Source organism: Ptiloglossa arizonensis, chromosome 6 (assembly GCF_051014685.1).
Source record: "Ptiloglossa arizonensis isolate GNS036 chromosome 6, iyPtiAriz1_principal, whole genome shotgun sequence".
Taxonomy (NCBI): domain Eukaryota; kingdom Metazoa; phylum Arthropoda; class Insecta; order Hymenoptera; family Colletidae; genus Ptiloglossa; species Ptiloglossa arizonensis.
In genome coordinates, this window is record NC_135053.1 from 13099443 (window position 1) to 13126403 (window position 26961).

The window sequence follows — 26961 nt, forward strand, 5'->3', positions numbered from 1 at the left end:
CGCCGGTTTCGCTCCTCGACTCGGATTCGAGACGCGCCGCGGAGGGTTGAACGGAAATCGAAAGATGGCCGACGATGGGAATAACGAGCGAGCGCGGGTGTACGCTGAAACGTACACCGCGGTGCTATAAATAAAAATTTCACAAAGAGTCTTACTTATTGCGTGTCGTTTGAGGATAATACCGGAAGATCGTCGTCGCGGTCGTCGTCTCGGCGTCTAAATCGTGGCATAAATTACAAGCGGTGCCTCGACAGGATGTCGCGCACGCCAAGGGCCGTCTCTGTAGCCGGCCCGCTTAACATTCGTGAATCCTGCCGGAAGTTTGCCCACACTGCGACCGGCTACCGAGGAATTGAAGCAATTGACCTCTCGCGTACATGCTCCGTACTCGCGGCTAGCCTACGAGAATGAACCCGCCCGCGCTCGGCTGGCTCGTCGCTTCGTAAATCCGCGCCTACGCGAACTATCAGCTCGTTCCGTAAGTTAATGCCGTTTTCATATGTAACATTAATTTCGCTCCAGAAGACGGAACGCGCGCCGTGCACCGATCGACGATGCATCTCGATCAATTTCCCACGAGCGTTTCACTCGTAGAGAGACACATCTCGGTTCGAAGAATTGCGATCGTCGAGAGACAACTTTCGGTTGCGAAAGAGAAGAGAATATCTCGGCCGGTTTTCAAGTTCTCTGTATTTTCGAATAGGTTCACAATTATCCGTACACACCGCCGTAAACTCGAAGAGACGGTATTTGTCGACCGTTCCGACTTACATCCCGCGTGTAAAATTGTAAATGTATTTAGTTTTTTTTTTTTTTTTTTTTTTTTTTGGAAGGAGCGAATAGGTAGATTTTCGAGACAAGGGATAATCGTACGCTACCCGTGGAAAGTTTCGTTCGCGCGCGCAAGGTAGAACGCTTTTTCTCCTATACGCTTCTTTTTCTTCGAGGCGAGTATCTAGGTAGCTCGCTTTCGCGCGATTCTATCGGTGAGCAAGCGCTAACAACGAGAGTAGAATCGCGCATAGAGTGCTCGATACGTAGAATTGTGGTCAATTGCATGTCATGTAATCGCATTCGTGCGACCCAGTATCGACACACGTGACCCGGGAATCGTAGATATTCTTATGGCCTTGATAAAACCGTCTTGTTCTCGGGTACTTCGTGGAATTTCATTCGTTCGCGAAATTTCGTTCGCTCGGCGCTCGCGTGCCTTTGGAAAAAACATAAAGGAGAAGAATTGCGATCGCAGTTCTCTTTTAGCACGCTGTAAAGTACGAATAACCAACTCTTTGTGCACGATGTATCTCGAGCATGTATTCCGCCGTACTTACAACAACACAGGGTGCAGCGATAACCCCGGGGGGTGACAAACAGCGAACAGACGACGGGGTGATTCCTTGAGAAAAAATAAACGAACATTGCGAAACGAATTCATTTCGTACGAAGCGCGGTTACCGAAAGAATCGCTTTCAAAGATCGGCCTAACGCGCATGCTCTTGAGTAACAAAGAACGAAAGATTCGACCGAGTTAAATACTCGTAGAACATTGACGAGAATTCGTAATATTTACAATATTTACAAACAATATTCGCAAACCAGAAGTAATAATAGTCTGCGGAGAAACGTTTAAAATCAACTTTATCGAAAAACCAAGCCGTGGGCGAAAAGAATTTGTTCCGCAATTTCGATTTAGTATTGCACGAAATATCGCCCCATGGAATGGTTACGGTAGTCGCCACTGCACCCTCTATGCGCTCCCATCGAGCTGCATGGTCCAAACGCGCAGATCGCAGAAACTTGAAAAGCGTACTCGGAGAAAATTTCTTGTGTAGCTAGACGCACGACATACTGCTCAAAATAATTCGAGATTCTCGTATCTGCGGACCAAATGTTTATTAAATTCTCGGTATATTGTTCCAATTACTTTAAATGTTTCCATACGTATAGATAAAATCACTCTTCGCTGTACAAGTGCTATTCGACGGATTAACTTTTCGTAATCGTAGAATATTTTCCCCGAGTACGCAACGCGTACATCGCATGGTCAATACGGACGACGTGCCAAAATCCCGCATGAGTATATTCGATTTGTAACTGGTACGAGCAAAGGGGAACGGAAATCGTAAAAACCATCCGTTCGAAAGAGGAGGTTAGACGATGCGCGTATAAGTAAAAGAAACCAGTTTTTGGGTGCGTGAGACTGCTGCCTGAAAACATTTAGAACCCAATTCGATGTTCGCCACCGCTCGCTGCTCTGCTAGAAAACCTGCGATGCGCGAATGACAAAAAAACATTGTACATATAGGTAAGGCCGGTCGGCTGAGTGACATCATTGTTATCATTTAGTACGTTTGTTCTTGTCGCTGAACCCCGCAGACGAGCGCCCCGAGGTCCCTGAGGCCCAGAGGACCCGGGCCACGGACCAAGGTGAGTCCTAGTTCTGCACATCAACAGCACTGTCACGTTACTTCTATGAATCTCTTTTCAAATCTTCCTCTACTGTCGTTGCTGTTTCGCTGCTACAAGGATTTTGGCGGATCACTTATGAAACCGATACATATTGACGTTTGAATGACCAGCCACGATTCTTTCGATCACGAGTCACCAAGGCGTTTCACTGTCACCGACAGTTATTTTTCAAATATATTATTCATCGCGGCAATCACTTTTTAGAGCCAAAGTCATCCTCGCGCCGCTAAATACTTTAATTGCGTGAAAAATTTATCGATATAACCTTTGAACTCCGTTCAATTCCGCGTTGTTACAAGAAACAGGAAACGTGTAACAGAAATGACCCTTTCCAATTCGTTAAGACCAATTAATTTGTTTTCCTTTTCAGACTATCGTACAGAAATTATTCAGACCGATACAAATCATCTTCGCTCGTAAGCATTTCACGGAATAAATAAAAACGAACGCTATGCTGCTTCATTTGATAAAATACAATCGATGCTAGTCTTCGATACCTGGTCAATGTAAATATTTGTTCAAAAGAGGTTAAGATATCGATGAACTATTACAGTGAAAAATCCGCAAGAATCCCTGCAGCAATTCAATAGTAATGATCTCATTCAAAAATTTGTAGTTTTATATACTTTATATATCTTGTATTTTCTGTGTAACAAAAAATTTCAATATTTTCGATCTTTCAAGTTGCCAAAACGTCGTTTAGAGTTATCTGAATATTTTTCTGCAACTACCGTGTAACAATCGTATCATTTGGACGATCAACGTGGCAATGCTACTTTTCGTAAGCACGTGCTCTTAAAATGAAGCAAATTACACGGACTTTTATGCAATAAATAACTTTCGTCGATAGTTTTCCTTAAAGCTGTGCGTCACCACCCGTTTGTTAATGTACAGTTCTGTATAAAATTGAAACACCAAATATCAAGCAAAAGGCGACGCACACTGTACTATAATTTATTATTCGTAAAAATGCTTTTAGTCTAATTTCATGCATGCGTTGTAAAAACAAAAGAAACAGAAAGAATATAAATATATCGACATGTGTACGTCTGTGTGTGTGAACGATCCTGTTGTTTGTCGGGTGGTGACGGTTTTTTTTTATTCAAAATTCTGTACGAGAAGGACGAAGGAAGCAAAGTGCAGACTTCTGATCACCCGTGTGTGTAAATACGAGTTTCGTTTTCCAAATTAACCGCTGCTTTAACAAACTGTACGAAACAACCGCCAGCCTGTATAGAGAAACGACATTTTTTCGCTGTGTACACTCATTCGGGAGTGAGAGATTTCGTAATATTTCTAAAACATTTCCTTGTACATAATTATTAACATTAATCTCAGAATTTTGTCACCGGTGAAATGGTCGATTTTCGTACTTCATTTGTCGAGTAATAATAGATGACGAATGAACGTTTGGTAGTGATTCTGCTCTCTATCTTTCACAGTGTTAAAAGGGAATCCTGCTCCTGTACATTCTCGACCAACGTTTAGCGATGATCCAACGGACACTAAAGAAGATAGCGATGGTCAGTATTTTTGCATATATACTGTTCAAACTAATTCAAGAATTAAGTTTTTGAATGATTCAAGAGATTGAACCAAATATTTTAATAATAATTTTAAGGAATGCCTAGTTTGTAGAGACTCATATTTATCTTTGATTTCCACAAATTTGAGCAACAAAACTTTATTCTACTGTAAGAAAATTAACTCTGTATTGCAGTTGATGGTTTAAATACAAAGAATGAGATTAATTAAATTTGGAATTTATATCAATAATTCTAAAGAAACTACAAACCTGTGATAGTTCTAAACACAAATATAAAAAGAATGAAAAATTATTTCATGTAATGTAAGAATTTGTAAACATTATATTTATGTGTTTTTGATATAAAATTTGCAGCAAACGATTGTTTAACGGATAGACGATCCGTGTTAGAGGACGAAAGGCAACATTCTCAAGAGAAGTTCTATGTACCTGAATGTACTCCTGATGGAAGGTATCACAGAGTACAGTGTTATTCTGGTTACTGTTGGTGTGTCTATCAAGATACTGGCAAACCAATTCCCGGAACATCTTCTAAAGACCGCACTCCAAACTGTAATCCAGTGCCTACTCCTAGCAGACCCATGAAGGGTAATTAGATCGTACAATTTTATTGTATCAATTGAAACAAGTACAAAATTTAAATGAGTCATTGAAACTGTGGTGTTAGGTTGCCCGGAGCAAAAGAAACAACTGTTTCTACGCGATTTAATGGATTTAATGCAAAAAAAGATGAAGGCTTCTGGTACAGATTCTGAAGAAACAACAGCTAAGTGGCAAGCTTCTAAAGAAGAACAAATAGCGACTTGGCATTTTGTTATGCTTGATAAGAACAAGAATAAGGCATGTATAGTTGTCTCTTTTAATAATATTGAGAACTTTTCATATTAAAAATTGTAAACAAATCTCTAGTGAGTCAAAATCAGGAAATATATGTGCTATATCTTTCCAGGTTTTGGAAAGAAAAGAGTGGAAAAGTTTCCGTACAATGGTAGCGAGCAATAGACAGCTTCAGAGATGTGGCAAAAGATTGCCCAGATACTGTGATATCAACAATGACAGAAGGATCAGCATGACAGAATGGCTTAGTTGTTTAAATGCGCAACGACCTACGCCATGTAATTATTTTTCAAATATGTTCTTTTGAAAATTTCAGAACACCAGATTTTTAATGACCAAAGACACTTATTTCACGTACATAAATTATTTCAGCTGACAGCACAGAAAAAGCGTCTACAAGTAAACCGAAGAGAATGGGTCCGAATCCTTTGGATCAGCTTCTTAAAAACGACGATGATTAGAAATATATGTGATATAATAATGTGTGTTCGTCATTTCATCGATATGTCACAGTGATCATTCATTTAATACGCTGATCGTAACACGAGCAATGGAACTTTCAAAAGGAAGCCAGTTACTGTTAACAGAATTTTATTTGTATTTTTATATCCGGTGATAAATACCACTGTCACGTCATTTATTTTAATATAGATCATATTTATCTGTACCTCACAGATTGATAATTCGATAGTATATTTTAGCATAATAACGATGTAGTTTTAAGGATAAAAGTAACAAAGTATTACGGGCATACGATCGTGTACATATTTAATATCTTCTCGGTGCTACGCGCGATATTGCTTTTTCATGACTACGGTAATGCAAACGCGAAATTAGGTGAACAATCGCTGAATGCTATCGAACCAGCTAATTGTCACACTTTCGTTGCATGAGTACTACTCAAAATTTTATAATTTAGGCTTAGTAAATTTAGGCTCGCACATGTTTAAGATTTCTTCTATAATTATTAACACTATCGATCTGAAAACAATTGTAAAATTGAAATTTGTTTATTGAAATAAATTTGTTTTGACATGACACTTTGTCGAACTAGTTCTCAAAATAACAATAGATGTTATTTTTGCTCTGAATATTTCTATTATTAACTTTGTGTTTCTTTAATGAATTCTTCCACAATTTCACAGCGTTTTCACTTTTTTCTTAGATTTTTGAAATAATTAAGAATTACAGTATTAAAAACGAATTATTAACATTACAAATTTAGACGTGAATATTAGTAAATTCTAATATATAATGATCATAAAATAAAAACAACAGATTATATGAAATCTTATGGTTTTGTTCATACTTGTGCAAACAATGCACAACTGAAAGAAATTGAGTAAACCACATTTCTGGAAATGTAAGGCTTAAATCAAGAGACTGCTTCTGTTTGTACAAAATTTATATGTGTGTGTGTGTGTTTTTATAAGAAATCTTACATCTTATTTTCAGAGTTTGTATAAATCAGACATTTAATTTTAACTTAAAATCTTATCATTATTGATGGAGTTGAAATCAAACATTATATGATTTATCAAAATTCTAAGAGCTGAAGAAGATGAACAATAGAGGGCAGTCTTACTTGTCCAAACAAAATATGCTAGAATACACGATCTTGGTAACCACTATCAGTCATACTAGAACTAGGTTTTGCTGGCCCTCCAGGTATTTGATGATGTGGTTGACGTATATGTCCAGGTCGTCTTGGTGGAGCTAAGTACTCGAACATACTTTGTGTATGCTGTGCTAACATTTTACTAAGATCACAAGGCATTGGATCAGTCCAGAAAAAATCATGATTCAATGCAGAATCTGAATCGTATCTTTTAGATGGATCAAGAATTAAAAGTTTATCTAACAAGTCACACGCATAAGGATCCTTTAGATATGGCTTCAATCTGTCTTTGACCTATATAAAAATGTTTCTTTTTCTTTACACTGACTACAGGTATCTACTTTGTTCATTTTTCAGTATTCACCTTTCGTTTTTGACCTTTAGGTAAATCCATTTTATTAAATAGCTCTAAATTCTCTACTCCAGGCCACACTTCTGTCGTTATCGAACCGCATAACTGAGAAATTAATATGAGTTGCTGCTGCTCTGTATTTCCTTGCATTATTGGTGATCTATAAAACAGAGATTTAAAAAAAAATGTCTAATAATAAATTTTTTAAAAATTACAAAGATATAAACCTGGTCCACATTTCAGCCATTATGCATCCTGCACCCCACAAATCTACAGGAGGGCCATAATTTCTGTCACCGAGCAAAAGTTCCGGTGGTCGGTACCAGAGAGTAACAACTCTATTTGTATAACGATTTGGTTGGCCATTTTTATTTGCACTAAATGCACGAGCTAATCCAAAGTCAGCTAATTTTAGTATACCATTTTTTGTTATTAAAACATTTGCAGCCTTCATATCTCTATGCAAAATCTAAAGAGTAATGTATTAATTATGGTGCAAGTATCATACGAAATAAATTATTTTTCTTTAATCATATAATCCATCTATTCTTACCTTATTACTATGAATATAATAAAGACCATTTAACAACTGTTGCATAACTTTTTTAATTTCTCCTAAGCTAAATTTAACATTTACATTTGATAGCAAACCCGCTAAGTCATGTTCACAAAAATCAAATACAAGATAGAATGTAGAACGATAACGATTATACTGAGTTGCTGCAAAAAGTTCTCAACATTAGTTATCTTGCATTTTTATAAAAAAATATTGTTTCAAAACATTTTTACTTTGCAAATATCCAAGAAAAGTGTGTACCTCGTGTTCTACATATTTCTATTAAATTGACTACATTTTCGTGCTTTAGTAACTGCAATATCCTTATTTCCCTTAAAGCAGTTATAGGAAACTGTAAAAAAAAAAGTAATTTATTTCATATTGTATATTTATACTTTATTATAATACAAGTGCAGATGTAAAGGTCTCTATAGAATAAAATAAGAATTCAATGAATTACTAACTTTACACAATTGGCATATTTAAGCAGACAAATGCTGTAGACAAAATGAAAATACAGTATCCAAAAAAAGTATTCATATACCTTTAAGTACTTTATTTTAAACTGCAATAACTTTATTTGTAGAACATTAATTTAACAATGAAATATAATAAAATGTAAGAAATTGATACAGCTTTTAAATGATACAGTATTTTATTAAGGTTTAAACATTTCATTACAGTATATAAAACAAAATTCTTAGTAAGTACAAATACCATTGGAAAAAATTATTCATACAGCTGCCATCTATTGATAAATCATATTTAAAACAATAGAATAAGGAGAATCCCAATGTGCATGTATTTTTGTTTCATTTCGTTTAATATTATTCTGTCCATAATAGTCAAATGTCATGTATTGTTAAAATGTCTACCAAAGCAAAGAAATAACGTTAGAAGATAGGAATATCATAATTAGTCTCTATGAAAATGGAAATTCTGCTAGAAAAATTAGTGAATTAGTAGGAAAAAGCCATGCCACCATCCAATATATCGTAAATGACCATAAGAAATCAGGAACAATAAAAAAATAGCATTATTCCGGAAGGTATATGAAACTAAATGAAAGAAATACATTTTATTGTATTTCATTGTTAAATTAATGTTCTACGAACAAAGTTATGGTGTATGAATACTTTTTTCGGATATTGTAGATGCATCAAACAATCGAATATTTGAACGTGTACATACCCCTTCCTTTTCATTATCCATTAACACTTTTTTCATAGCTACAAATTTTTTTGTACAATTCTTATCTCTAGCCTTGAACACCTCTCTATAAAACGATCATAATTTTTCAGAAACAAAAATGTTAAGTCGTGTACGAGCATAACCTAAACCCGAATTAGAATATTAAGTTGAACTTACCCGAAAGTACCCTGGCCAATTTTTGCAACTTTTTCATATTTCGAGGACTCGTCGCAATGGGGAAAATCGAATTCCTCGATGTACTTCTCCTTTTCTTTCGTGTTCATCTTCGATATTCATCAGGTAAACATAACTCCCGCAACATAGCATTGTAGGCTGAACTCATGATGTTCCACGCAAGAGTTTGACAGAACATTTTTGTACATAACCTCAAAATAAAAAATTGATCTCGATCCTCGCGTCACCTAGCGGAGCCTGCTGTAGACTGTCTCACGCTTTCATATTGAGAACGATCGTCGCATATTTATGTGTTTCGAACAACAAACAAGCAAACGTTTGATACTATCGTGCTGTTAATATCCGGCGAATTTCGTAGCGGACGCGTTCAACAAAATGCGTGAGAAGATTTTGGCTTATAACAACGCATAGTCATGATATAACCGGACCGGTGTTCAAGAACCGAAATAATGCGAGGTACGTACGTATATGTACCAAGTGCGATCAATAAATTATTGAGAAAGTCTTATCAAAAATATATTTAAGATGTCCTAATGTTACAATACTTTGTACAAAAATATTTTCATTCCTCTATAACTTTCTGAAAATAAATGTACTCTGTCAATTCGTATTAATTCGTGCATGTTATAGTTAATATTCGAAATTGAAAACGTACTTAAGATACGTAGAAAGATGCGTTGAATGACAGTCAACAAGGTGTGTTCGATGAGAGCTTTTCAAATGTCAAAAAACCGTGACTTGATGACAGTACGCTTTGTATCTTATTTTACTTGTCATAACAGCAAACTCCATAAACCAATTGATTATTCGGCATCATTTACTTTGCCTTAATATCTTTCAGTTTAGACTGAATTTCTACTTTCAACTACTCTAAAACTGTACACATTTATTTTTGGCTTCCGTATTTTAACTTCACCAAATTTTTGGATTTTCATTTCAAATATTTAACAAATTACTTCATTCATGAACGTATATACATTTGTATATCAAATTTAAGGTTAAACATAATAAAGTGGCATGTTATATACTTTCACTAAATATTTAACACTTTTTCGAAGATGCTTTAAAAATAAGATTATGTAATATTTCTTGATTGAGTACATAATTCTTTAGATTTTGCGATGTTTTGTATGTTATATGATGTGTGTAAATAAATTGTAATAATTGTTTAGATATTAAAGATACCCTAAAAGGAATGGTAATTGTCATGCAAGAGGTACTACTATGTTGACCTTGAAATTGTTGTCTACTTTGTCAGCAATGCATGTATTAAAAAGAAAATCATTGATTCACTTTAAGTTTTCCTACCTGTCTCTTTCATGTATTAGAATTCTCTCAATTTCTGATCAAAATTAAATTCATATAGATATATATAAAACTTAATACATTTAATAAATTGGTTATTTGAATATAAAGTTACAAAATCTGCTGCACAAAGGATTAAAGTTTTAAACTTATATTTTTACTTAACTACTTTATATATTATATACTTTTATGCTCAATTATTATTTTATATAATAGTTTTGTACATTAAAGGTGGACAAGTATGAAACATTAAACATGCCTCATGGCTGGAGGCAGGAGCAACAACAAGCGAAGTGGAAATTTAGACAGAACATGTCAATGGCTATGTTGCCATCAACTTTATGCTTCTGTCGTGCCTGAGCTTCCTTCAAGTGAAACATTTAAAAGGTATCAACGTGCAGAAAAGAACCGCATTATTGCAAAAAGTCTAAGTGATCTACAAAATAATATTTTGAGGTAAAGCAATAATTTTATATTATTACATTTAAAAAATAAAAAATGATTAATAAATACATTCAAGGATTAATTTGATTAAAATTATGACAAAACTAAAAAATATTTTCTTAAGACACAATTATATCATATACAAGATAGTACATTATCAAATAAAGATAAGTTGTTTTTAGCCTAAAAAATATAATCATTTCTATACGTTCATGCATGATGTTTCTAAAGTGTCATTAAATTGTTTTTAGTTATGTAATGTGATTTGTGTAATTAATATGTGTAATATTAAATATTGAAGTGATTGGCAAATATATTGTAAAAAATTATAAAATATTTGAAACTCTTATATGAAATTATTCATAGCAACCAAAAAACTGTTAAGAATCTGTTACATTTTATTTCATTATGTAATAATTGTTGCATTCGTTTGAATTTTGTCTTTATTGTTATTATTAAATTGTAACTAATGAGAATGTGTGTATAAAGCCATTATGTATGCAAAATATAAGTTCTTAAATACATAACTGAATAGAGTGTTTTATTGTAGAATATTTACGGGCTCCTTGTATTGTGATCTTAACATAATACATGGACATAACGTAATACCAACAAACCAGTGTATTGTTAAAACAAGAGCTCCACATTTTTATAAGGTCCTCAGGCCCTATTTTACACACACTAACAGTCACATTGATTGCATCATTAATAAACCGGAAATTTTTCATCACATTGAAGGCTTTGTGAGGTATCGCCATATCGATAATCCTTTATCTAGAAGCAGTATTTACCAGAACTATGTGTATTTCTTACTTAAATACTGCAAACTGTATCTGTATGGACTGCTGCTTAATTCAGGAATATTTGTGAAAATTGATATTTTCTAAAATTATTAACTGAATGTAACACTCATCTATAACAAAAATTTCAGTAATACAACTAAGAAAAATAAACAAATTTTCCTGATTAAACATTTTAAAGGTTCCATGTATTCCTTTACAAATTTAAAAATATTTATCTGCATGCATTTTGTAAAAATTATGTATTAAACATTTTTCTTTATTAGGTAGTTTTTTGAGCCCGTAAAAAATGTATGCAATTGTCTTTTATCAAATCGATATTTGTTGTATAAAAGAACATGTAAAAATTCTTCTTCTTAAATAATTACTTAGACATTATAAATAATATTTAATCATCAATAAATTAAAAGAAGAAAATTAATTTGTTTTATACATTTTATTATTTTTTAGTTCTATTTACTATATTTTTTAATGTTTTTCCATTATCGTTTGTTGTGACATAATATACATTACTTCAATGAACAATGTAAATTATAATCAACAGCATGTTATAGTATTTCATTTGTCACTCCTACTGTAAATATAACAGAATGCACATACTAGAAAAATAAATATGGTAGATATCTTTTCCTTTCTCTTATTTTTATGTATATTTTAACAGCATCATATATTTTCAGGCTTTTATACAGCAATACAAACTGCTCGCAAGAAGAACAACTGTTGGTAGACCTTATTTTGAATGTTACTTGCCAATCAAGATTTGTGAATGTATCCTGTGTTGATACTATTTCCAATAACAATAAAAGGTTACAATTTTTAATTATAATATTCTAAAATTTATTTTGTAATGTTTCTAAATTATCTTATTTTTGTTTGCTTAAAATTACGATTTCTTAGTTGTATTTTTAACAATTGTAATTCCATTAATACTATACAAAATTTTGTGTTAATTTTCTTTTCAATATGTATTCATAAATATTTGTCTTTATGTCAAAGATATGCAGATTGCACAACAACAAACTGTAATCCAACACCTAACACAAAAAGTGCAAGAAATGTGAGAGAGTATGCTACAGTGGATGTAAGTCCCACTTTATCCGATATGGCTGATTCTGGTTTAGAAACTGGTTCCGTAAGTCCACATGAAAATACAACATCTGAGAATTCGAGTACTGATTTTGAGGAATTGCAAGTCACAGGATATACCTCTGCAAACGATGATTTTGATAATGTACGCGTTAGACGCGTGAATACCAAGGATCAGAAAGTAGTTGTAGATGCAGAACGCTATGATTCAGCCAATAATTATAGTAGCACATGCCATATAAAGGACTTAGTAGAATCAGGGTTGATGGAATGTGCTTCAAATGAACATAGTGCAACATGCTCTTCTGTTGATGCAGAACAACCACAACTAGATTCTTCTAGTTCATCTACGGATGCTCAAAAGGCAAAATTGCACACAGATGAAATTTTTCAATACGAAAATCACGTACTTAGCGATCCATTTTATGAATCAGACTGCGGTAGTGACGAAAACGAGTCATTTGAGTTTATTGATCTTGGTAATGCATCTTCTGTGAGTATTGATGTAGAAAAGGAATCCGTAAAGAGAGAATGCACGGAAAAGTTGCAAGATGAAAAGATATGTCATTCCAATTATTTTCAAATTGAAAATGCACAATCAGAAAATGCAAGACTTCAAGTGTCTTATAATATACCGAAACAAAAAAGTTCCTGCAATGCAAGCAATTATTATTTTATTGATGCATCTACTCTGAATGACGAAGTACAAGTTCCATCTTCAAATGCAACTAAAACTCAATGTTCTGATGACAAGCTACAGTTATATACCTGTTGTTCTTCTGAATATGCTACAAGTAAATCTAATCATCTTGTTGATGAACAGTGTTATAAATTTACATCTCTGAAAACAACTAATTTGCAAACTGGACATGAAAGAGTAGCAGAATTTGAAAGAGAATTAAAACTTACAGAACACTTAGAACCGCTTACAGATACGCGAAAAATAAGAAGAACCGATTCTACGTCCGAGGATAAGACAAATATAAGTGCAGAAACAAACAAAGAGTCTTTAGTTGTAGAAATTAAAGAAGCAGACAGTGGCGAAAGCGCACATCCTTCTCCTTGTCCTGATAATAATAAACATATAAACAATGACCGACCTGTCATAACACGAGTAAATAACGACAAAGATACTGCTGTTAACATAAATAATAAAACAGAAGCATCCGAGAAAACCAATGACAAAGATACAAATGTAGCGGACGATACTCGACGACCCTCTCTCATTAGGAGAAATACATTTGAACTAGATTCTAATGATGAAAAAATATCGGTACTAAGACAAGAATATGAACGACGACAAGGTAATCTTGTATTTCAAAATGCTATACCTCAATATTCGGGACATCGGGTCGATGGCGATTCATGTTTTAATCCACCAGATGAACCCCCAATTCCTGTAAGCACTGTACTAAACAAATTTAATATAGATGTTCAAATTCCATCTGGTACACAATATCATGCAATGCCATATCTGCCATTAGACAATGGAAAATATGAGATTAATCAGACACCACCAGAAAATAATAATTCTCTGCAAAATGATAGTAAATCCAATATAATTTATCCTGTAACAAAAAGTGCCAGTGAAGAAGTAGTCATGGATTACCATACAGAGTTGGATAATGGGTCAAGCAGTTGTAGTAACAGTTTACCTGTTACATTAAATTGTATTTTAGAAAAAGATAATAGAACAGATACTCTAAAAAAGACTAAGTGTGATGAGACCACACCTATTATTTCTGGTGGTGTCAGCACTTCGGATTATTCTAAGCCTACTGATAGCCCTACTGTACGTCGGAAGACAGAGTCTACACCAATTGTTTCTGGAGGTTCTGTTATTATGAGTGAACCTGAATCAAGAATGAAATCTTCAAGAATGGCTTCTTCCATGACTGCATGGGTAGTTGATATGAGTGATTGTAATAAAACTGAATCTAAGTCAACAAATAATTCCCATGTAGGCATGTCACAAAGTTTTTCAACTTCTGAATGTATTAAAAAATCTGTTCGAAAAACAAGTGTTCATGACAAGCATGGCAGCTTAGGTTTTTTTGTTAACTTGAAAGATATGGATCGTAAACCTGTTACACAGCAACAAAATTGTCCAGTAGAGAAAAAAGAACAAAATGGAAATAGTAAATCTTACTGTGAATTTTATGTTGATATATCCAAAACAACCACTACATTAAAAAGTAGAAAATCAGAGGTAGAAGAAACTAATAACAAATCTGAAAAGTCTATTGAAAGTGGTGACAAGAAAAATATTTTCTCCATGTTTATTGATTTAAGTGATTCATCCAAGAGCACAGAAAATACGGTACAACCTACTCACAGGAGAAGTTTTTCCACATTTTGTGATAAACGAGTGGAAATAAAATTGGATGATACTATTTCTAGCGAGAACAGTACCACAACTGGGACAGACCAATCGCCGAACGAACAAAAATGTGTTAAAGAAAAGGCTAAACCAAGTGTGTTTATGTATATAGAGTCTGATTCTCCAGTTGTAAGACGAAGAACTCTGTCTTCTTCTCGACCAGCATTTAAGCGGCATTCTTGGAATGTTGATAAAACGCAAGGTGCTAATAACAATGGACATGTTGCAAAAGAAATAATGTTCAGAAAAGAGCACAAACGTGCACATAGTCTCTCTGTAGACCGGGGAGATTTGAAGAAACTACAAGCAAAGCCAAGTTCTTCTAATCATTCTTTAAACGATGCAACAAAATCAGAATGTGTTACTCAAAGAAATTCTAAACTTCTCCAAGGAGGAAACGGCGCCTTGAATAATATGGACACATCTTCAGAAGATGTCTTTGAATATGATGTAAGAGACACACCTCCAAATTCTCATGTTGAAGTAATTAACGAGGAACTTCGTGTAAGTATAAAAGAACACGAATACACAGAATTAAAAACTGAACGAACCACGGAGAACCTTAACGCTGCTGACATTAAGGCGTTGGAAGATGAATATTCGGAAACTTCGGCTTGGGAAAAGACGTGTACAGAAAGTACCGAAGGACAGACACGTAAAAGCGAAACGTTTGATATCAGTAGTGGTAGCGGACCATCTCCAGACAGCGATAATCACGATTATGAATTATCTGAATTATTAAACGGTGAGGTGCCAAATATAGAACGAACTCAAGTAATTCCCGCTGTAGGTAATAAAATATCTGAAACCCATAAATCTTTAAATGAAACAATCAAGAAAATTGAAAGTGAATTGAAGAGTCCAGATTATGTGAAGCCAGAGTCAACATATGATAACCATAATACAATATTAAAGAAAAATGAAAGGACTATGGGGCTTAATCTAAAAGCAACAACATCCAATTTTGTCCGATTGTCAGATTTAGATAAAACGCCTATTGCATCTCATACAACAGATATTTTAACTGTAAAAGAAGATAGAACTTCATACCGTATGTGTAATAGTATTCCAGAGACTTCCTGGATTGAAAGTAAATTAGTTATGTCCAGAACAAATGGTTCAGTTAGACCACTTCCCAGAAAATTTACTTCGGTCATGAGCACTTCCCTGCCATCTAAACAAAAATCTCCTCTTGAAGACTTAACAGGAGAGTATGATGGTGAAGGTATTATATCAGAATCTGATCTAAGCAGTATGCAAAGTAGTATGGGTCGTTCTGGAGCTGGTATGTAATCTACTATTTATATAGTATCTATTTTATCATTTATATATTAATTAATATCTTCTTGTTAGAAGGTAGTACAGAGGAAACAGAAACGTCGAGTTTAGCAGGAGGAAGACCATACAATAGATTGGGAGAAGATTTGTTAAGAATGTTCTTAGAAGAAATCAATCCAGATGTTACAATTGATGTAGCTGGTCGTCGTATAAGAGCTCACAAATGTATACTGAGTTCTCGTTGTCAATATTTTGCCGCAATTCTTAGTGGAGGGTGGATCGAAAGTGCAGGAAATGTTATTTCTCTGCAAGGATATTCATACGATGCGGTACATTTTGCATTGTGCCACATATACAGTGGAGAAAGTAATATACCAGATTCTATAAGTATAGTTGAGTTAGCAACATTAGCTGATATGCTATGCTTGGAAGGGCTTAAAGAAGTTATTGGATACACGCTTAAAGTTAAATATTGTCATCTATTCCATAAGGTATTGACAACCTATGTCTGTTTAGTAAAATACTCTAAAATACATTTTTTATTAACACACTAATTATTCATCTGTTATTCACACATATTTTAGCCTTGTCAAATATGTGCTGTTGGTGTATTGGAATGCATGCCCTTGGCAGCGGCTTATGGTCTCGACGAAGTGTACCGAAAATCTCTTCGATGGATTACTAGACATTTTGTACGAATATGGCCATGTAAAGCATTTGCAACTCTTCCAAGAGAACTCATGGAAAAGTGTTACCATCAACATATTGTACATATGGTATGCAAAATTTAATGTATCTTTTGACTGATTTTTTAAGTTGTAACAATTACTTTTTGTTTATTACAAATTATTAGTCTACGGACAATGTACTTCAAACAATGATGGATTGCGACAAGCTTCTTGCAACTTTGCCAAATGTTCGTTGGGCAGAACCAGTATTTAGAATGGTGTCAAATTTACTAGAGACATCAGTGAAGTTTTTATCAGATAACTTCTCAGGAGTTTTGGGAAATGAAAACTTCCAATCTCTTGGTCGGGAGTTAACGTGGAACATCAGTCGTTTGGAAGATAATTTCTTAGCGGCTGCAGAACGTTTGCCTCCTGAACAGGCATGCAAAAGTTACTCAAAGTTACATAAAATGTTAGCATCGGCACAACTAGATGAAGCTCAAGAAAAAATTAAATGGGGTCCTTTGTTTGTTGACTTTTTGAAGAAAATTCAGAGCCGAGTGGAAAAGTGCTTAGTTAGAGATGCAACACGAGCAGCAAGAACCACCACATGGTTAAAAATGGACTTAGAACTTCGACGTAGAATACAAGAATTAGCATGTCTTGTAATTCTACCTCATGAAACTTCAAAACGTCAATCAAGGCATTCTAACTTTGTGAAAGTAAATGACATTATATAAAACGTAACTAAATTAAAATATATTGACTGTCCTTGATTACAACAAATTTATTCTCTTTTATAGGAACCGAGACCAGCGTCGAGTCGTTTAGCAACAAATCGCAGTTTAGATTTGAAGCGTGTAAAGATGGTTATTTCTGAACATAATGACAAAACTTTAAAACAAATGGCAACAGTACAACAAACAAAGAAGGTAGTTAACAAACCAAAAAGTGATCCACTAGAACGTAAAATGCAAGATGATAAACAAGCTACTACTACTGACACAAGTAGACCAAAATCATGGCCCAATAAAATAGAGGTAATTCTTTTGGGTTCGTTAATAATTTTTCATTTTTGGAATTACAATTAAATTATAAAATGCATTGAGTTACATTTAAAAAGTCCAATATTTTTATTTGAAATTTTTCATGTACGAATTTTCAGGTAAAATCGAGATATTTGGAACCTAGAAACAAATCTGTTCCTAAAGAAACTACCCAGCCAGTACATCAAGAAAAGGTAATCGTGCAACCACGACGAAAAATAATGATTTCGTCTTCAGATTCGTCTCGAACATCTAGTCCGGCTATGAAACGTGCTACTGATAAAAAGCCACTAGCAAAAATAAAATTACCTATAAAAAAAGATGTGAAAGCTCTTTCTTCGGACAGTTTAACTGAACCCAATACAAGTAGAACAAATAATAAAAAGGATTCGATTAGCAAAAGTTGCGGTATTACACGTCCAGAATCGCCAACTTTTAAACAGAAAAATGCGGAAATAGGCTTATCTGTGGATTCTTTAGCGGAATCAAAGAATAAGCCAGTAGCTGCTAAAAAGAAACCCAATAAAATGGACACCTCGATGTCTACGGATAGTCTTATGACTGAAATCACAACAACGCCTAAATCAAATGCATCAAACAAACTTTCACCGACTTTAGGGAAAACAACGAATAAAGTGCAAATTTATGACAAAGTAAAAAAGAGTTCACCACCGATACAGCAAAGAAGTCCACTCACTATAACAAGAAGAACACCCAGATCTTTGGAAAGCTCGACTGCAGCAAGTAGAAGCAGGGTAGCAGCTATAAGCGCTTACCACGGTTCACCTAGTTTGCGAAGAAATCTTTTAGATGCCGCAAAAACACCGGATGTTCCAAGTAAGTCATTGAATAACGTGTCGTGTAAACCCGCAAATACACGGCCGATTACACAATCCATGATTAATCACCCTACCGTAAAAAGAGAAAAGAAAGAAGGAGTGCCGAATCAACAGGGTTCCGAAAGCCCTAGTAAAAGATCTTCCCCAAAATCGTCTGGCACTAATAAAATAAGTAAAACTGCGGTCACCAATAAAAGGACAACTAGTAAGGCCCCTTGCGATGAGAAGGTAAAAAATAAGTGCCATAATGGGGAAGTTGCGAAACAACCTACAGTGGGCTCTAGATCAGGAACCTTTTTAAAAGACGAGCCTACGATACTTAAAAAAGCTGATATTAAATCTTCTCAGATCAATACTTAAATTTATAGATTGATCGCTATGTATGTTTTTGTACATACATCGCGTCATTAGTTTTACGAATTATATATAAAATTATCATCTGTAATCGCAAACGTGATAATTCCAACTGCGGAATCGTACTATGTGTAAAAATAGAATTATATATAATTTTAATTTAATGCAAGTTGCAGTTGACATAATCGTCAAAGGGAATATATTTGAAATGCATTTATTAGATATATAGAAAATGTGCTATGATTTTGTTATAATGTTAAAGATATAACTATGAATGAAATATGGCACTAGGAATATACAGATTTCAAATTAAATAATTTTTCAATTATCTGATCTCTAACAGAGAATAGAAGTATGAGACTCTTAGAGACATCTTGGGTATCAATTGAATTTAATTTATTATACTGCACAACTAGGATAACGACAACAACGTTACTTTTGGTCACAAATGCAACTAGCTTAATGTCCCACCCAGTTTTCAACCAATGTGCGCATTAATATGTCATAGTATTACACACCGCATATTTATAGATTGTAGATCTAACATGGCCAGTTAGATAATATATTTAGATAGTTTTTTTTTTCTCCCACATTAAGCAGCCATATCACCCAAAATTGTTTCGTAGAATTATTTACTAATTTTACTAGTTGCAGTATATGTAAAGTAATTCCTTGTCTTACCATTTGATGTTGCCATCTTACTAACTAATTCTGATTGTAAGTAGAACTCCGTTTACCCTCCAGTGATCCTTATTAATGAATTATATGTAGTTATTGTATTTATTTATTACATTTATATCTATATTTTGCAATGTACATTTCTATGCAATATTTGTATCTAGTCATTTATATATTTTAAATATTTACTTTTATGTAATGTTAATAAATAATTCGATATAACGTTAACAGACTGTTTAATTCTCTAAGTCATTACTGTCTAAAAGTTTTGATATATGACAAGAAGAAAATAAGTTAAAATTTATAAAATATTTATACATTTTATTTAAATCTTTTTCTTTATATACAATGGTGTTTAGCTTAAATATATAATAATATACAACTAAATTTTATACATCTAATAGTGTCCCACGGGGTCTTGTTCTCTTTGGATCTGCTTCAGGAGGAGGCATGGCTTTCCGTTTATTCATTCCTTTCCTCTCTAATTGTTTTTCTATTATTCGTGCATTATTAGCGTATGAATCAGCAACTTCTCTCTGAAAATATAAACCATACATCTTGAATACAGACTTCATTTTTACAAAATAAACAAAGTATAAATTTGTAAATTTAGGATTATATTTTTACAAAATCTCCTAAGACTTTAAATGGATTATCTATTTTAATTTCAAATTTATAGTATAGTATTATATTTTAATTTTATGCATATTATATCATAGATAAATATAGCCTTTTTTGCAAGTAATAATTTACTTTGTCTTTTTTTTTTTTTTTTTAAATATATAAACTTCTTTTTAATGTCAAAATAATATTCAAATAATTAACTTACAGCTTCAATTTCATCTTCCTCTTCATCAATTGTAGAAACAGTAACTGAACTGAATTTTCCCATATTTTTTGTGTGTTTTGTCACCATTATTTTCTTGGGTTTTTCAATAGCTACTTGATTGTAGATGTCAGTCATAGGACCTTCGCCAGAACTTTTAATCACTGCACCTTTTACAATAAATACAATGTTTGTTCCTGGGTCATGTTTATAATAGAGGAAAAGTCCACACCTATAAAAACACACGTACAATTTTATAATTAATACCTTCTGTTGTAACTTACAGAAACATTTTATAATATAAGTATTGATATCAACAATAATTATTCTTGAAACCCTTTTTAAATATTTATAAAAATGGATTTTTAAATATTTACTGAAAACATACAGAAATATTTCTTACTTTTTACATTTTTGACGATGTTGTTTTTCTATGCCTTCAGAACGTTTCAAATATACAATTTCATCTTGCTCACAAGTCATTTTATGAGCATGTTTGGTTCCATCAATAACTCTTGCTCCATCTCTCTTTCTCAAAGGCAACTTTTCTATGGCACAATCTGCAAAAATGTGTGAACATTCATTATTGTATGTATAATTAGAATTTTTGCTAGAATAAAGTAAAGATGATGTAAATAATAATGAAAATGAATCTAACCTAAAATTAACGTCATTTGTCCACATAAACAATAATAAATATGTAGCGGTTTTTCTTCGCTGTATTCTTCTTGATCCTTGGTATCGGAACATATTATACTTCTTGAAACTACTTTCGGCATTTTCACCTGAAATTAAAGAATACATGTAACACACTCGATACCATTATGACAGATTTTAATGCGTAAGAACAGTCATGATAAAATCAGTGTTTCTTTACGTTATTGATATACACAATGTTTCTACATTGTAAAAAAATTCTTTCAAATCATAAAAGTGATAAAAAATTGTGAAAAATTGTGTGTCATTTTAATCAGCTGCGAATTTCCTTTTTATAATTATATAAATAATTCTGTATTAGTTGATAATCTTGTATCGTTATAAAATATTAATTTTTTTCTAATTGATTGAAAACCTTTACAATGCGCTTACAATACTATTCCTCACCGCTGACTTGAAGTCCCGTGGCACGAATGCGAGAAGTGGAAAAGATACACCTATTCTCACGTACACATTCAATTCTAGTCCGTTATTTGTCGCGGAAGTTACAGACACAGGTAGACTAAGTGACGAAGAAGGTAACAAAATAGAGAGAGATAATGAGAAACACGCGACAGGCAGAGCCTCATTGGCGTAGTTTTAACATATTACTATTATACATTAATTATACCTAAAACAGGATAACAATTTTTGCTGGTTTTTTTACAATATGCTAGAAAAACGTTGGTTATATAATTACTAGGAGAATTAAATAAAATTCTTTCCAAGAACAAAAATAATTTAATAAAAATATAATTTAGAAATAAATAAAAATGAATTTTTTATTCATTTCAAAAAAAGTTATTTACAGTATGTGGTACACAAGTGTTACCGCGATTTTTCAGGCACTTTCAATACTCTGATGAAAAAATGTTTCAGTCTAAATTTAATCAGTTTCTGGTCAGTTACAAATGTAGATATAACAACATTTTTCTTGATGAATATTATAACAGCTTTCATGTGTTAATGTGCGGACAAAATGTATCCATTGTTTTCTTAAAAAGATGTATACTTTTCTTTAAGAAAAGGCTTAATTTTCTGATTTTTATTATTCTGTTCGCTCAGCATTTCCTGTATGCGGTAATAGGAATGTCAAATTTGAATACCTTTGGAACATTGTTCTCTTGGGAAATATGGCTTAATACTTTTTTGTGGAAAATAACTAGAGTTAAGTCGAATTGTGTCATACAAAATATTTGATTCGATTAAGGAAAATTAATTATATATCAAAATCATCTTCATTATTCCACCTATAGAAAAACTGTTAATATTAGATAATATTGTTTTTTATATATTAAATAATTCTTATGAGATAAAATAAACGTTTTATGCATTAAATATAAGCATAAACAAAACCTCGGTAGTTTATAATCTCCAAGCTTTATATTCATATCCATATTGAAATAGGGATACAATTAAAATCTATTTCTACTACTATGACAGAGACCGTGGCTAAGGCTCAGAATGTGTAGCTCATGTGGGGATGGGCGGTCCGATTCCTCTTTACCCCCGTGTCGTCCCACGAGACTTCAAGTCAGTGGTAAAGAATATGTAAAACATTAAACATGCCGAAATTTCTATAATGAAGTATAAATTTTATAAAACGGAACTGTTTAAAAAAGAAAGGACATAAGTTGATTTAAAAAATAAAATGAAAGAGAAGTAGTTTCTATATTATTCTGTATTACTCACTTCTTTGGATAATTTTCTTTCGATCGTAACCGTAAGATGGTGCTAGAAACGTAGAAATGTGTTGCCATCTGGCGGTCAAAATCGCGGTATCATGCAGGATGAGCTAAGAGGATTTTCCAGTGCCTCCTGTGGTCGGAAATTTCACTCGACCGCACTCGGCGTTCAGTTGCGGTACAGAGTTTGACGCGCAGTCGAAGGAGGCCAGTCGAAGCGAGCACGAGATGCCAATGGTGGGTGGGCAATGAGTCGCGCGACGATCGTCAGATAGAATGTGAACAGTGATAAATCGGCGTAATGTGGTGCACAATCGAACTGTAATCGAGCTTGCAAACGCGCGCGGTAATGTGAGCTGTAAAAAGTAAAAGGCGACAAAGTGCAGTGACTCGACGTTTGATTGGTGGTGCACGCAGAGCGGCCCTTCGCGCACACATACATGTATGTATTACACATGCTCGTATACAAAAGGCTCACACGCCGACTCTTTCTCCCTCTGTCTCCGTTTCCTCTCTTCCACTCTAACGTTCCTTCTGCATTCCTGCAGTAGCTTGCACGTAGTCGCACTTTTTTCCCTCGTTTTACACGAGATTTACGGCCGCGCCCCCTCGGCTTCGTACACGATGCGTTGTACGGTTTTCCAACTTGTTATGAACGATAGTCGAACTATTCGCGCCGGCTTATTCGCTGGAATTCGATTGCACGGTGCGTCAATTGCATTTACAGAATCTTTAGCGCTGACAAAGAAGGTGTGGAGGAGAGACAAAGAAAGAGAGTAGTAAGCTCTTGTGGTGGTGTATCGCTGAAAATATGAATTAACAAGTTAAACGCACGGCGAGACATGACATTTCTACGACTCCCCTTCTATTACTTGCGAAACATTCGATCAATTCAATGCACTAACGTTCGCTGGATCGAAGGCGGCTCTCTTTGTTTACTTTCGCCGTGTCGCGACTAAATGATACGCGTGAGCGTACGCGATGTATTATCTATGATATAATTTGACGGTGTTTATAATATGAGAGGAGATTTATAGGCATAGCCGTGTTACACACAATTCTATGCAATGAAATCAGCCGCATTACCGTGGGCGTTTTAGGTTACGAGAAATATCGGCATGCATTGGAAAATCTCAGAATCGTTTATCTGTCAGCTGACGGTAAGTCAGCCATGTCATGTCAATTCGCGATCATTTCCGTGTGCAGCATTTTTAAACCTTTTTCCTTGTCACCGTCACGACACCGAATACGGAAGATCGAGGACGGATATTACATTCCGGAATCACTTTGTGAGTAAAATGCACTACGTTCAATTTCCTTCATTCAGATTCTCTTTAAAATATCCCGTAAAGGTGTAAACATTGCACAGAAAGATTACGTTCGCAATTATTGTTATTATATGAAAGGAATTTCATTCATGAAACTTTTGAATGTTAAATGATTCCAATAATCAAACGTTTAAATGAACGATTTATTACTATTTTAAGATTTGATGTTTTGCACAATACAAAGTAAAAAGATATTGCATATTCAGTTAGGTAATTCGCAAGAGTAGTTTGCAAGCGAAGGAAATAGTCATTAAATCCTATTCAATCTTACATAACGATATTCATGACTGAAAAAAGGCTTCTATGTCAGTTAGGATGCTCCTGCTTAGAACTAATTCAATTCCAATAATCATGATTTTGTAATAGCATTGTTTGTGTTCGACGAAACGAACGCAATCAATAAGTTGAATTATTAATTTACATAGGTTGACTGGGGCATAGCCATATTTCTTTTTCCATGCAAGCGAGTATGTTCACACGTTTCTCGCACAATGATCGAGACACTCGACCTATCTGTGTTTACTGTCCTCGAAGGACAGTGGCGAGAGTGAAAGAACTTCTGTTTAGCAAATAAACAAGCTCGGTTTTATCTTTCATTCCATGAGCGACGTCGCGTTTCGCATTCCCTTTAAAATTATAGTGGGAACATTTGTTCGTCACGTACATACATATATTATGTAATCCTAGTTTTTCATTCGTCGTTTTGTCGATAATCATTGTAATTAATTTCACAGTAATTAATCCGTTTTCATAGTTTTCCATTACAATTATTTTCCATAATTTCGTTTTTCTTTCGACCGCCTTAATAAATACGTTTATCGACCAAAGAAATTCGAGACTTCGCACAACATTATAGTAAGAAGACAATAATATTAATTAAAAGATTATACATCGTGATCTCATTTATTAGTTCAATAAGTTGCATAAATAATAAATTAAGCAGCCTTATATATTAAACAACGTATTTAGAATTGTTTGTGCAACTCACTGGGGGAATCATTTCCATTGACAAAAGTACCTCAATTTTGAAATCTCGAAGAGAGGGCGATAGTAGTCTTTCCCTTAACTTTCTGCCGAGTAGTATTACCATACATTCAAAATGAACCATACGCATATTTAGACGTTCTATCGTGTACCGCATGCTGGAACCTTTAAAACGCCGTATTTTGTTTTGCAGTGGTGTGAAATCGAGTTTTTCCCTAGTTCGAAAGTGTTTGTCCCCAAACACTTTCTCATTTGTGTGCTTTCTCGAATCACTCGGAAAAATCTCGGTCTCGGCGTTTGCGCGTCGAGGTGCGTGCAATCTAAGTATTGCCACTATCCACGATGCGGCTCTGTCGTCCATGCAAACAATTTTTATCGCTGTGTAACGTAGGTAGCCTAAGCAGCGGCGTGTGTGGGCCGCGCGTACTGCTTTGTAACAGATAAAAGCTCCGGCCTTTGTCCTTTTTCGCGTGGTCGACAAAATTCAAGCCTCTCGTCGTCCACGCGCGCGCGTACCACGCGTGATCTCGCCTCTTTAGGGAATAGACAGAAACCTCTGGACAATATCTATCGGGTCTACCGAAAAGTTCTGCTCGTTTCTAACAAAGGAGGAGCTCGAAGCACTCCCCTTCTGTCTTCATCTGCTTTTGCAGGATGGTAATAAACGAGTTCCTATTGCTCTATGCAAAATATTAGGTGCGGATAATCGTTAATTTTAAAGATACGATGATATAGTTTATATAAGACTTTTCATTATATGTTATATATATTACTGTGTATAAATATCCGAACACTCAGTAAATAATAGATATAGACAATAATAATATATATCATAAGAAATATTTTTCAATGAAAGTATCCTCGGTCGAAAGTTTTTATGTCGTATAAAAATTAAGTTGTGTACAGAATTTGTCAATGCATTCATTGCATTTGTGGAAAAAGTAAAGTCATAGAAATATACCTAAACCTTGTTATATCCTTTAACTGATTCATGTACTATTTGTTCGTTGAAGACAAAAACAAGAAGTATGACCCGTTCAAATTGCATGACGCACCCCATATAAATAATATACATATAGGTACGTGGCCAAAAACGGATACGAGAGAATATTTGCCACATGCTTTCGATATTCCAAATCCTAGAAACGTTTGTACCTTAGAAACTGGACCGAACTTTTCGTTAGACCCAATATCGTCGGAAGTTTCGTTCTGCCTGCTGCTCGAATAATCGATCAACTTGAACTGCAATTACACTCGAACGACCGACTGCTCGAACAGTTTCAACGAGTTACGTTACGCGGCGATTTAATCACTGTTTGTACCTGTAAATAACGTTGCAGTTGCTGCAACCGATACGCAGAAAACTTTTATTAACTATCGGTGACGCGGTTTGAATATCGAATTGTCCTTCGATCGATGATTCATTGGCACCGACTAGACTCGTTCGAAAATAACGATCGTAGACGAAAGACAGTCTCTGGCGGAGATAGAAAGAAATGAAATATCGGATAACCTTTTCGGGGATAAATTGTTTCGTTTGAAGAAATCAAACTGAACTTTTAATTGTAAATTATTGTTCGCAACTACGATTGTTACTTCTAACTAAACGTGTGTCTGTATCTTCGAAGAGGTTAAGTGACCGAACCCTTTCCAAACTACATATATCGAGTTTCTTCGCGCCAATCAGTCCGGAGTTTAGAAATCATTCGCAAGGTGGCGCGACACGCTGTTTTCATAACGAATGAAATATCTTCTTTCTAAATAGCAGCAAATTGCTTTTTCCGCTGGAAAGAAATATCG

The 26961-nt window shown here is 34.2% G+C and overlaps 5 protein-coding genes across 19 annotated transcripts in view; 3 read left to right on the plus strand and 2 right to left on the minus strand.

Moving 5' to 3' along the window:
- Positions 1 to 5907, plus strand: part of Magu (SPARC related modular calcium binding-like protein magu) — a 47776-nt gene extending 41869 nt beyond the window's left edge. For 3 of the 5 annotated variants that reach the window (XM_076314253.1, XM_076314250.1, XM_076314254.1), the window contains 6 exons: positions 2347 to 2427; positions 3912 to 3992; positions 4370 to 4603; positions 4683 to 4855; positions 4965 to 5130; positions 5225 to 5907. In XM_076314253.1, coding sequence (XP_076170368.1) covers positions 2347 to 2427; positions 3912 to 3992; positions 4370 to 4603; positions 4683 to 4855; positions 4965 to 5130; positions 5225 to 5313 — 824 coding nt within the window. In that variant the 3' untranslated portion in view covers positions 5314 to 5907. The remainder of the gene's footprint in view (positions 1 to 2346; positions 2428 to 3911; positions 3993 to 4369; positions 4604 to 4682; positions 4856 to 4964; positions 5131 to 5224) is intronic. The other 2 variants (XM_076314251.1, XM_076314252.1) reach the window with 2 other exon arrangements.
- A 332-nt stretch (positions 5908 to 6239) lies between these two features.
- On the minus strand, positions 6240 to 9147 carry Cdk9 (Cyclin-dependent kinase 9). Its single transcript, XM_076314256.1, has 7 exons — positions 8747 to 9147; positions 8570 to 8654; positions 7640 to 7730; positions 7376 to 7542; positions 7050 to 7291; positions 6835 to 6982; positions 6240 to 6764 (listed from the first exon to the last, which is right to left on the minus strand). The coding sequence occupies exons 1-7, from the start codon at positions 8851 to 8853 to the stop codon at positions 6456 to 6458; spliced, it is 1149 nt and encodes a 382-aa protein (XP_076170371.1). The 5' UTR covers positions 8854 to 9147; the 3' UTR covers positions 6240 to 6455.
- Positions 8991 to 19884, plus strand: LOC143148196 (uncharacterized). 4 transcript variants are annotated; one of them, XM_076314247.1, is made up of 11 exons: positions 9819 to 9843; positions 9937 to 9980; positions 10301 to 10525; positions 11064 to 11261; positions 11991 to 12119; positions 12310 to 16064; positions 16133 to 16548; positions 16642 to 16833; positions 16911 to 17447; positions 17529 to 17765; positions 17891 to 19884. In XM_076314247.1, the coding sequence occupies exons 3-11, from the start codon at positions 10332 to 10334 to the stop codon at positions 18968 to 18970; spliced, it is 6738 nt and encodes a 2245-aa protein (XP_076170362.1). In that variant the 5' UTR covers positions 9819 to 9843; positions 9937 to 9980; positions 10301 to 10331; the 3' UTR covers positions 18971 to 19884. The 4 variants fall into 4 exon arrangements, with proteins under 4 accessions (XP_076170363.1, XP_076170361.1, XP_076170364.1 ...); XM_076314248.1 differs by lacking the exons at positions 9819 to 9843; positions 9937 to 9980 and adding an exon at positions 8991 to 9220 and having other exon boundaries at positions 16136 to 16548; XM_076314246.1 differs by lacking the exons at positions 9819 to 9843; positions 9937 to 9980 and adding an exon at positions 8992 to 9220.
- A 53-nt stretch (positions 19885 to 19937) lies between these two features.
- On the minus strand, positions 19938 to 23144 carry LOC143148200 (STING ER exit protein). Of its 4 annotated transcripts, none has more exons than XM_076314259.1 (5): positions 22857 to 23144; positions 21127 to 21253; positions 20872 to 21028; positions 20472 to 20700; positions 19938 to 20178 (listed from the first exon to the last, which is right to left on the minus strand). In XM_076314259.1, exons 2-5 carry the CDS (start codon positions 21245 to 21247, stop codon positions 20032 to 20034), a joined length of 654 nt encoding a protein of 217 aa, XP_076170374.1. In that variant the 5' UTR covers positions 21248 to 21253; positions 22857 to 23144; the 3' UTR covers positions 19938 to 20031. The 4 variants fall into 4 exon arrangements, with proteins under 4 accessions (XP_076170374.1, XP_076170372.1, XP_076170373.1 ...); XM_076314257.1 differs by lacking the exon at positions 22857 to 23144 and adding an exon at positions 21573 to 21683; XM_076314258.1 differs by lacking the exon at positions 22857 to 23144 and adding an exon at positions 21558 to 21678.
- The window catches only part of Mical (Molecule interacting with CasL), a 78587-nt gene continuing 74603 nt past the window's right edge, over positions 22978 to 26961 (plus strand). For 3 of the 5 annotated variants that reach the window (XR_012992433.1, XM_076314244.1, XM_076314245.1), the window contains exon 1: positions 22978 to 23291. Coding sequence is in view for 4 of the 5 variants with exons in the window: in XM_076314244.1 (XP_076170359.1) it covers positions 23290 to 23291 (2 nt within the window). In the remaining variant the exon portion in view is untranslated. The remainder of the gene's footprint in view (positions 23292 to 26961) is intronic. The other 2 variants (XM_076314238.1, XM_076314243.1) reach the window with 1 other exon arrangement.

What these genes read in the sequence shown, in the direction of transcription:
- LOC143148196 (XM_076314246.1), top strand. Translation starts at nt 10,332, where the DNA reads ATGGCTGGAGGCAGGAGCAACAACAAGCGAAGTGGAAATTTAGACAGA. An exon ending in TATGGGTCGTTCTGGAGCTG is followed by an intron (nt 16,065 to 16,132) that starts GTATGTAATCTA and finishes TCTTCTTGTTAG; the next exon opens with AAGGTAGTACAGAGGAAACA. An exon ending in CATGGCCCAATAAAATAGAG is followed by an intron (nt 17,766 to 17,890) that starts GTAATTCTTTTG and finishes ACGAATTTTCAG; the next exon opens with GTAAAATCGAGATATTTGGA.
- Cdk9 (XM_076314256.1), bottom strand. Translation starts at nt 8,853, where the DNA reads ATGAACACGAAAGAAAAGGAGAAGTACATCGAGGAATTCGATTTTCCC. An exon ending in ATTGGCCAGGGTACTTTCGG is followed by an intron (nt 8,655 to 8,746) that starts GTAAGTTCAACT and finishes ATCGTTTTATAG; the next exon opens with AGAGGTGTTCAAGGCTAGAG. An exon ending in ATGGCTGAAATGTGGACCAG is followed by an intron (nt 6,983 to 7,049) that starts GTTTATATCTTT and finishes TCTGTTTTATAG; the next exon opens with ATCACCAATAATGCAAGGAA.
- LOC143148200 (XM_076314259.1), bottom strand. Translation starts at nt 21,247, where the DNA reads ATGCCGAAAGTAGTTTCAAGAAGTATAATATGTTCCGATACCAAGGAT. An exon ending in ACAAATGACGTTAATTTTAG is followed by an intron (nt 21,029 to 21,126) that starts GTTAGATTCATT and finishes ACATTTTTGCAG; the next exon opens with ATTGTGCCATAGAAAAGTTG. An exon ending in AGGAAGATGAAATTGAAGCT is followed by an intron (nt 20,179 to 20,471) that starts GTAAGTTAATTA and finishes TTATATTTTCAG; the next exon opens with AGAGAAGTTGCTGATTCATA.